This window comes from Chiloscyllium punctatum, chromosome 44, assembly GCF_047496795.1.
Source record: "Chiloscyllium punctatum isolate Juve2018m chromosome 44, sChiPun1.3, whole genome shotgun sequence".
Lineage (NCBI taxonomy): Eukaryota > Metazoa > Chordata > Chondrichthyes > Orectolobiformes > Hemiscylliidae > Chiloscyllium > Chiloscyllium punctatum.
Genome location: NC_092782.1, coordinates 32,385,060 through 32,394,991, shown reverse-complemented (window position 1 = coordinate 32,394,991; position 9,932 = coordinate 32,385,060). Strand labels below are relative to the sequence as shown.

Below are 9,932 nucleotides of genomic sequence, written 5' to 3'. Positions count from 1 at the left end.
CACAAGCGGGTGTTGACATCAGCATTGTCAGTGATTAGTGCATGAATTTTTAAACGTAGCACAGCTCCTGCAATCAGGGTTCTCCTGCACTCAGGAGAGTTTTCATTAAGAACAACAGCTGCGTCACTCTGATTATAATGTAAATGTTAAGAATTTGCAGAATGACAAAAAGGCATGTTGCGATCCCACCTGTTAGTTATCCTCGTATGATGTAAGCCAAAGTTTTAAAATGGTCAAAAAATATGACAGTAAACTCAACAGCTGTTGTAAATATTAAAGATGTCCCCACTCTCGACTCAGCAAAAGATAAGCACACAAGTAACAAGCTCCATTTTTAAAAGATGAAAGTGTTATGGTGTCATAAATAAGAAGTTATAAAAAATCTCCATGTGAATTAAAATTAACATAAGAGGTATTATGTACTTTTGTTAAGGTTAATCATGCTGAAATCGGCAAAAAATCTGCTGATAACTAAAATGCTGTTCTGAATCTATATACTTACAAAGAAACTATGTCAGTGTAAAATTATAATTATAGTGTAACACAATAACAACAGATCGATGGTTGATGGTGTAAAGCCTTTATTTGCCTTGTCTAGACTATCTGAGCACAATATTTATCTGTCATTCTAGGAACGTGCGGTCAAACCACTTGTCAAATGAATTAAATGCAAAATTGCTAGAAATGCTAGCACATGTTAGAAATCTAAAACAAACAATGCATTCAGGTATGGTATATTCCTCAAAGTTTCTCTGCTATAGTCCATACTGAAGGCACCTTGCCACAGGTAGTGCTTGTCTGGCTGAACACTCCAGTGTTTTCTGTTTTTCTCTCATACGCTAAATTAATTATTTCTATAATAAATTCCCAGTCTGCAAGCTTCATGTTTGCTGAATTAAACAAAAGCATACTTTGCACTTTTTTTTTCTCAGCAACAAACTAAATATTGAAACATAACTTATGTTCGAAGTTTGATTTTAAATTGTATGGTACTGTTCTGATTATATTACTGGCTCACAGAAGGGTGATGTATGCATTTTGTTATTTTGCTCTCATATTTGCAGGCAAATGCATGTCGTACATTATGCAAGCCTACACTGTCAATGTAGGAAGACTTTAAAAATGTCAAATTTGCAGGGATATGCAGAAAGGGCAAGGGAGTGGAACTTGCTGAGTAGGTCTACATAGGACTGTTGCAGACGTGATGGGTCAAATGAGCTTCTTCTGTGCCCTAGCAATTCTATGATTCCAAAAGGTATGGGGGTTGGAAGAAATTGCACAGCTCTAAATTCAAGGATTGTTTAAATACTAAATTACATGTTGATCATGTGGCAATATTTCTGAGTGATTTGGCTTAATTATCGGAAAGAAAGGATACCTACTTACGTAGCTCAGTTTTCAACAGTGAACATGTGCAAAGGAATTTTGGATCATGTGCATGGATCTTTAAAGGCAGCAAGACATATTGAGAGATCAGTGAGCCAAACAAATAGCCTTTTGGGCTTCATAAATAGAAACGTTGAGTCGTAAAGAAAGGAGAGCAATGCTGAACCTTTATAAAACCCTGATTAGGCCATAACTGTAGTATTCCATCTAGTGCTGGTCACCATTAGTGGGGATCTTTGAGAGCATGCACAGGAGGTTTTCTAGATTGGTTCCAATGATGAAGAATTTTAGATTTGTATGTTAGGTAAGGGAAGCTGCAGTTGCTTTGCCCAAAAGGGATTGTGTGGAGATTTTGTTAAGGTTTACAAAATTATAACAGGCTCAGATAAGGTAGACAAAGAAAAGATTAGATTAGATTACAGCGTGGAAACAGGCCCTTCGGCCCAACAAGTCCACACCGACCCACCGAAGCGCAACCCACCCATACCCCTACATTTACCCCTTACCTAACACTACGGGCAATTTAGCATGGCCAATTCACCTGACCTGCACATCTTTGGATTGTGGGAGGAAACCCACGCTGACACGGGGAGAATGTGCAAACTCCACACAGTCAGTCACCTGAGGCAGGAATTGAACCCAGGTCTCTGGTGCTGTGAGGCAACAGTGCTAACCACTGTGCCACCATGCCGCCCATCAAAAGCTGCTCATTAGCTGATGATACAAGGACTAGGAGCCACAGATTTAAGGTTTTGGGAAAAAGATACTGAAATGTTGTGAGGAAACACTTTTTTGCACAGCCAGTGGCAAAGACTTGAAATCTGTATACGAGTATACAAGAAAGAAGGCAATCAATGGTATAGAAAGAAAATTAAATAGGCACTTGACAGGAATAAATTTGCAAGGATGGAGTAGGGCATAAGACTGGACTGCTCTGCAAAGTGCCAATTCCTGGCCTCAATAGCCTCAAGGACCTCCTTCTGTTCCAATAATGACCTATGACTTCAATAGGCATTAGCAATGGTGAAAAATCCCTAATGATGTGAATACTTCACTGCATGCACAATTCATGGTAGACGTCCTGCTTGCCTCCTGAAGTTTATGATTCAATATCCCTAGGATACTTGATATTCGGACTCACCTACTCCTTCCAATGATTCTTCAAGCATCATCAAACCTCTGCAAGCCTGCTAAATTGGTTACTTTGCAATATGTTATATTTGAACTTGGATCAGGAAAAACTTAATCCTGTGTAGCTCACTTAACTCTTCAACATTTACCTCATACTTTTGGAGTGGCAATGTTGTAGGGATGTCAGAAAACAAAACATTAATGAGTGATTTAATCACTAATGCCACAGGATGTAATACACTATCAATGTTAATATTATAACTTATATCACTAGCTGCAAATTCAATCACAAACCAGTCCACACGTTGCCATTCAGTGAGGTGCTGAAAATGTCCTTAAAACGTAGGACCTGACACAATTGCACAAGTGAGCAATACAAATCCCGCCCGGAAAGAAGTCAGAGCAATGACTAAGTGGAGTTTTATACAATGATTGTTAGTCAAAGGTAAGGTTTTAAAACCTGCCTTTCAAAGTCCAATGATAGAGGGTGTAAGCATCGTTTACAGTACAGTCAACAGAGAAGCGAATCAGCGAGCTGCGGGATAAATAGACCGACTTGTTCGACTCTGAACTTGACCATTATTGTGTTCATTAGGATCGCCTTCAGAACCCCGCCCTGGTCTGGGCGGGTGGGGTGCTGATACGGCTGAACATTTTGCTGTGAAACACTCAGCAATTCTGTTTTCCTGTGGGTGTCATACGGACAATGTTCGATCACTTGAACCTTGACAATCACTGATGGCATTGGTGCTACAAGACAACCAGCGGCCCTAAAAATATGCCTTTTGCAATCGTGAAAGATATCATTAAGGGGGAATTCCCGATGTATAGAGAGAAAGAAAAGAATACGCGGGGAAGCTTTAATTCAAAGTGATACAGTATTTTGTATTGGGCTCTGGACTCTGCAAGCGTTCAGCGTAAGCCTGACTCGGCTGCTGATGAGGTTCTGCGTGGGTTTTGCTATATCCAGCGCCCTCTGCTGATTTTGAACATTGACCTGTTCAATGTAGAGAGAGGTGCTGACTGGAGAAAGCAGGTCAGAGCCAGGCAGGGGTGGGAAATCCGGGACAGCCACTCTGTCTGCAGCGCTGCGTCAACTCCTCCCTGCCCGCGGTTTCCCCCCTCCCCTTCCCCGTAATGCTGCGCACGGCCGAGGAAACTTTATTTGCCTTTGTCGAATTTTTTTTTCGCATTTTCAATTTTCGAAATCCTCTTTGAACTCGACTTCACTTGCAAGGCAGCAAACGGCCGGAGAGGGGAGTGCAGTCTTGTCTTCCCTCTCGCTGCAGCGCGAAGCGAATTGCAAGAGTGTGGGTTGCGTGTGACTTGTGGACTGGGTAAAATGCACCCCTTCTGCGCGCCCCGCCGCCCCGAGAAACCTAAATACTCAATGCAAAATGTAAATAGTGAGGTGGTGGGTGGGGAAGGAAGATGAAAGCATTCGGGCGGGAATGGTGAGTAAGTGAGACATACACACAGATGTATACAACATGAAACAAATGACAAGAACCCTGGGTTTCCCGCCAACAGCCGGATCTCTCCGGGCTCTGCTGTGCTCGCTGATTGACAGCCGCCCCCGGCGCCTCCCATTGGTCACATTCAAATCACCCCCCAGTGGCCATTGGCCGGGGGGCGGGGAGGACCGGCGCCGATTGGACGGCGCCCCCAGCTATGCAAATGAGCCGGCTTCCCGGTCTCATTCCCGATTCAGGGCCGCGGAGCAGCGTCTTCAGACAGCCGTGTCCTGCCGACGTCTCGTACTACCAGGAAAGAGTGCGCGGCGGGATCCGCCCAGAGGGGGGGGGGCGGGGGGAGGGAGAGAGTGAGGGGGTGGGCGGCCATGCTGCATTGCACCGTCTCCATTCCCGCCCACCCCTCCTCCGAGGAGACAACTGAGGGTTTGTAATGCAGCGGATTGATTCCTCAGTGCCGGCGATCCGCCTCCGCCGCTTCTCTCTATAGGAGGGGGAGCGAGAGGTCTGTCCTCATTTCGATTGGAAAAGGCGGCGAGAGGAGCACGGTGTCAGAGAGAGAGAGCGAGCACCCAGCTCCTGCAGCAACAAATATATATATAACACACGCACACACCCCGAGAGAGAGAGAGCCGAGCTGTGGGACATCCAGACCTACCCTTAACCCAGAGTAGCTCCGGGACAGAGCCTGATCCAGCAGCTCCTGGAGATACCGAGCTCACCACCCACCGGCTCCGGGAGAGGACCCTCACCCGCCACCCTCTCTCTCCATTTAGAGGAGCAGCTCCGAGAGTCGCAGAGGGAAGACCCACTCCCCCCGGACCGAGCGGCGGCAGCGGCAGCAGCAGCTTCTGACTTTCACCAAGTGCAGCCGGACACCGACACCAGAGAGAGAGAGAGAGAGTGTGTGTGTGTGCGGGGAGACTGAAGGAGACCGTAAACACACACAAACACACTTGACATCGGGATTTACTCACTTTGCAGCGATTTTTTTTCCTCCCGAAAAATATCCCTTCAGACGGTAGAACTGCTGAGCGTTTTTGTCTCTCTTCTTCTCCCCCCCCCCCCCCCCCCCCCAACCTTGCTGCAGCATTTCTTTTTTTGAGCATTTTGTTTTTGTAACCCCCCGTGTCTGGTGTTAACCCCCCCTCCCCAGCGAAGGCGGATAAGGGTATTTTGGACGGCGGGGATTCCACTTGGCGATGCTGCTCTCTAAGAAGATCGGATCGTTTGCTCACATCTGCAGCCCCGCCAGCATGGACTTGCCGGTTAAAATCCAGTTGCAGCAAGGTAAAGGAGCTTTGGTTGCCCTTAGGTGATTCCTTTTTAAAGGAAATATGTTTATAGTGGGGGGGGGAGAATGGTGCATTTCAGTAGCGGCGTTCGGAGAGCATCTTGATGTTTCTTCGTTGTGTCGGTGGTTTCTACGAGTTTGGTTTATGTATTTGATCCATTGTAACATAGTTGAGTGCGGGTTCTTCCCCCACCCCCCTTCTCGCTGATAGTAAAACATTTTTCTTCCCTCTGCAGTGAAGGAGCGGGAGCCTTTTGAGAAAGTCTATCAGATCGGGGCAGTGCTTGGCAGTGGAGGTTTCGGCACCGTCTACAGTGGTGTACGGCTCAGTGATGGGCTCCCGGTGAGTGAGTGTGTGTGTCTCTGCCTCCAAATTCTGTATAGTGCACCCTCGACATTTGTTTAAATGACAATCCCTCCCCACTTCATCACCCACCAACTAACTCCCATTTCTGCGCCGTCTTTTTTGTCTTTAGGTCGCTGTCAAACATGTAGCCAAAGAGCGAGTGACCGAGTGGGGCTCACTGGTAAGTACTGTATAAACGCGTTTTGTCCAATCTGTGTTTACATTTAACGGGGGGAGGGGTTCCAGCGCATCGTTCGTACGCTGCGATTTAAGTATATGATACTTTGCAATCGATCACTCTATCCCGACTTAAACCTGACTCAATGCGAACGTTCCTTCAAGCTATTAAATGCGAGGCGATTGTAAATTAAACTCCGACAGCCCTTGTTTGGGGGCGGCGGGATCCGTCAATTTCCATCTTGAGAGATCGCCTTGCTGCCAACTCTTAACAGCAGATCAAAGAGGCAAATGTTGGAAATAGTGAGCCAAGTTTGAAGGAGTGTTTGTAGTGGTACATGGAGTACTTTAATGAGAACACTGACATTTTTCCCTGTAATGACACTAGGACACGCTGTAATATTTCGCATGTGTGGGTTGCTTAGTTTTTTTTAATTTCTCCCTGCGATTTTACAAGCGGCATTAATGCATATTTTGCTTCGATTTTTCTTTTTTTTCCCCTCCCGCTCCCGTTTGTTGTTTTTTTTTATTTTTGTAGAATGGCAGTCTGGTGCCTCTGGAGATTGTGCTCCTTAAGAAGGTGGCTGGAGGATTCCGAGGGGTGATTAAAATGCTGGATTGGTACGAGCGAGGGGACGGCTTCTTGCTGATCATGGAGCGGCCGGAGCTGGTCAAAGATCTGTTTGATTTTATCACTGAGAAGGGGGCCCTGGAGGAGGAGCTGGCCCGGGTCTTTTTCAGACAGGTCCTGGAGGCGGTCCGACACTGCTATAACTGCGGAGTGATTCACCGGGATATCAAAGACGAAAACCTGCTGGTGGATCTCCGCTCCGGGGAGCTCAAACTCATCGACTTTGGCTCGGGGGCGCTGCTCAAGGACACGGTCTACACCGATTTTGACGGTAATGCACCATTAGAGGCTGCTCGAAACCAGTTCTTCTGTGTATTCTTAACAGTTAGTGAAATCTAGCCCGCTTATGGTAGTCTGTTATGAAACACCGTCCCTCTCGCTTATCAGAGGTCATTTCGACCCTGTGCCGTTATTTTTGAGAATTTTTTTAAGACTTTCATTGCTGGTTTGGAATGACTTGGTGGGCGGAGATGATGCATTTTGATTTTTGTTTCTTCTGAACAATCGTTATGTTTTTTTTTGCGCCGCCAGTTTCTATTTGAGGGGGAGTGGGTGGATCTAGTTGACCTTAATCTGCCGTACCGATAGCTCTGCAGCCGTACCGTACTGGAGCCAAGGTCTGCGGGAACTGTACGGATGTTTCCTCGTCCACCTTGTTGTGAAACTCGAGACCTTCTATTTAATACGTTGCTATGTTGTATTATTGCACCGCCCCGCCCAGTCGCTCTGTGGCCAGCTACGCACTCTGCAATTCAATGCTCGAAAAGTGTACCCTGTGCCTTCACCCTGTCGGTTCTCTGCAGATTTTCCTATTGTCACTGAGCTGCAAGATTCTTTTTTTGTTTTGCATTTTTCTTCTCTCTTACCCGTTTTTAAAATAAAACCTTGTTCCTTCGTCTCCTCTGGGTTAGTGGATTCTCCCCCACACCCTCCCTCGCTGTGCGGATTGCTACCGTGTCAGGGCTACCTTACGTTTGTAAACAAAAGAGTCAGCTGACTGGCTTAATGCAGGGAATTGATCGGTGCAGCATTCAGACTGCCTTTTCCTTTTGAAGATCATGTTTTGAACTAAATTGCGTTGAACTTCGAGCATGTAATTAGCTTTTCCAAGTGCTTCTGGGTTGACATCCGTTTTGAATTAGGTTTTGGTTCTTTCCAGGCACAAGAGTGTACAGCCCTCCTGAATGGATTCGTTACCATCGATACCACGGCAGATCAGCCACTGTGTGGTCTTTGGGAGTGCTGCTGTATGACATGGTGTGCGGGGATATCCCCTTCGAGCAGGATGAAGAAATTTTGCGTGGCCAAGTGTACTTCAGGAGGAGAATTTCTTCTGGTGAGTGGTGCTTGATAAAATCAGTCTTTTTTTTTTAAATCCAGTGTGTATATTTGTAGTTTTTTTTTGAGGGACATGTAATCTGAAGTTTAGCTTTTTAAAAAACTTTTGGCTCACTTTGTGCCCCTCTTTTTTCCCACCCTTCAACAGAATGTCAACATTTGATCAAGTGGTGCCTTGCTCTGAGGCCTTCTGAGAGACCAATGCTTGAACAGATCTTTGACCATCCATGGATGCGAAAGGCAGAAGTGGTTAAAACTGAAGACTGTGACATCAGGCTGTTAAGCCTAGGCCATGAGCACTCGAGCACAAGTTCAAGCAAGGAGAGTCTGTGAATTATCAAAATGCCTCGCAGCAGGAGGGGAGCTGTACACTAAAGGACCCTGTGCTGGTGCCACCAGCTTGATGTGGGAGGGGAATGATAGTTGATTTGACATCCAGACCAATGGGGTTAGGGGGGGGTGGTGGGTGGAATCTGACTGCTGGTTACTGCTCTGAACTAATTATTTTGTTTTCTGTTGGGAACATTAGAGTTTGGGAGAAGCAGGCCAGTACTTGGCAATGAGTGACCTTTTTTTAAAGCAAAAAGTGACCTCCAAACAATGCAAACTCTGCTCTCATAGAGCCTGGACTAAATGTTCTTTGCTTTCTGAGTGCCTTTTGAAAGCTGCTTTAATTCACTGGTGATGGAATACTTGAACACATTCTATTCTCCTTCTATCTTTGCTGCTCAGAATACTTCAGTCTGCACAACTAAAGGTGTGCATGGGGATGCCAAGAACCTGGTCTGTCAGCAATGTTGGTTTTTTCTTTTTTTTTCCAATAGTCATCACAACCACTAGGCAGAAGGCCCTTTTGAGTCTCTCTCCTCTTCCATCAACCTGCGAGTTTCATTTATGTGGCCAAGGCATGTCGGGGCATGGTTGTATGCACAATCAATGCAATTCAAGGACACTTTCAAGACTGTATATTGTATGAAATGTAAATTGTTTCATTATGTATTATAATCTGGTTTTTATTTATTTGTATTCTGAAAAGTTAGACTGTCCACAGATTTCATGTGGCTATTTATTTGTTTAATTTATTTCAGAAGTTTCCAACACTGCTGTTCTGCTTCCATGACACCTGTTTGGTTTGTCTATGGTGTATTTCTGCATTCCTGTTTCCTTTTTCTGCATATTTAACATACTGTGCAGGTTTCAGTGAACTGTCATGCTAGTGGAAGGTGAATGGAAGCTTGTCCAAAAGCTATTCTTTTAAAAGGGCAATAGATGGATTTTATTTTCCTGACTTTGGCATTTAACCAAGGTTCTTCATGGCTGTTTGTATTAGTGTAAAGTAATACAGTTTGAAAGGTTTTAAATTATTGAAGTTGTACAGTCTCCATCATTGGCTTTAGGAAGGTAGAGTGGCAGTCAACCTTTTTTAATTTATTTCAATAGCTGTGTTTTGTGCACTAGATCTAGTTGCATTTATGCAGCTTGGATTTGGGAGTTTTTTTTCCAATTTAGCTGTGTGAAATAAATGATGGATGGAGAACATATTTTTTTATACAAGCATTTCAATTAAAGTTCACTTTTTGTACATATGTTGTGTGTCAATGAATGAAGGTTTTCTCTGCAGACATTCACCTGCGTTTACTTATTTTGCAAGTGCACCATTCCATTTATGCATTCTTATCATTCTGTACACTGCTACTCAATCTGATTATAACAGATTGACTATCTCAATAAGTTGCTGGACACTTGAGTATGCTTCTTCTAGTTTTCTATTAAAAAAAGCTAGCATTGAAGCAATCCTACCAGTAAATTACCATTAACAGTTCTTTTTGACATGAACTTCAAACTTGCCTGTAAGTGAATTTTAGCATTACACAAAGTAAATCTTCACCTTTTTAAGTAGAAGTGAACATTAATCAAATGTAGTTCCAGTTTTCTACAGAATTCTAACTTTGGAATGGAGATCTGTATTTGCTGATGCATAGCAGAATCATTTGGAAGCTTTCAAAGCTCTTCAAGTGTAGTTCAGTATGTAAAATAAACTGGGCTTTTTAAAATAAGTTTAGATTTTGATCCTGTTCGTGTAGTCTGTAAATAGTGCTTTCATGCAATAGGTGGTGCTGTTGCAGCCAAAGTCTAGGTGATTTCAAACAGTTTTCA

General features: G+C 44.4%; 1 protein-coding gene across 1 annotated transcript; it reads left to right on the top strand.

The window, feature by feature from the left end:
- The first annotated feature begins 4,432 nt into the window (after positions 1-4,432).
- LOC140466853 (serine/threonine-protein kinase pim-3-like) lies at positions 4,433-9,359 on the top strand. The gene is made up of 6 exons (XM_072562585.1): positions 4,433-5,279; positions 5,520-5,626; positions 5,760-5,810; positions 6,345-6,708; positions 7,597-7,773; positions 7,924-9,359. Exons 1-6 carry the CDS (start codon positions 5,192-5,194, stop codon positions 8,106-8,108), a joined length of 972 nt encoding a protein of 323 aa, XP_072418686.1. The 5' UTR covers positions 4,433-5,191; the 3' UTR covers positions 8,109-9,359.
- The last annotated feature ends 573 nt before the right edge of the window (positions 9,360-9,932 follow it).

Coding starts and splice junctions, on each gene's coding strand:
- LOC140466853 (XM_072562585.1), top strand. CDS start 5,192: ATGCTGCTCTCTAAGAAGATCGGATCGTTTGCTCACATCTGCAGCCCC. Junction 5,811..6,344: donor TGACCGAGTGGGGCTCACTG/GTAAGTACTGTA, acceptor TTATTTTTGTAG/AATGGCAGTCTGGTGCCTCT. Junction 6,709..7,596: donor GGTCTACACCGATTTTGACG/GTAATGCACCAT, acceptor GGTTCTTTCCAG/GCACAAGAGTGTACAGCCCT.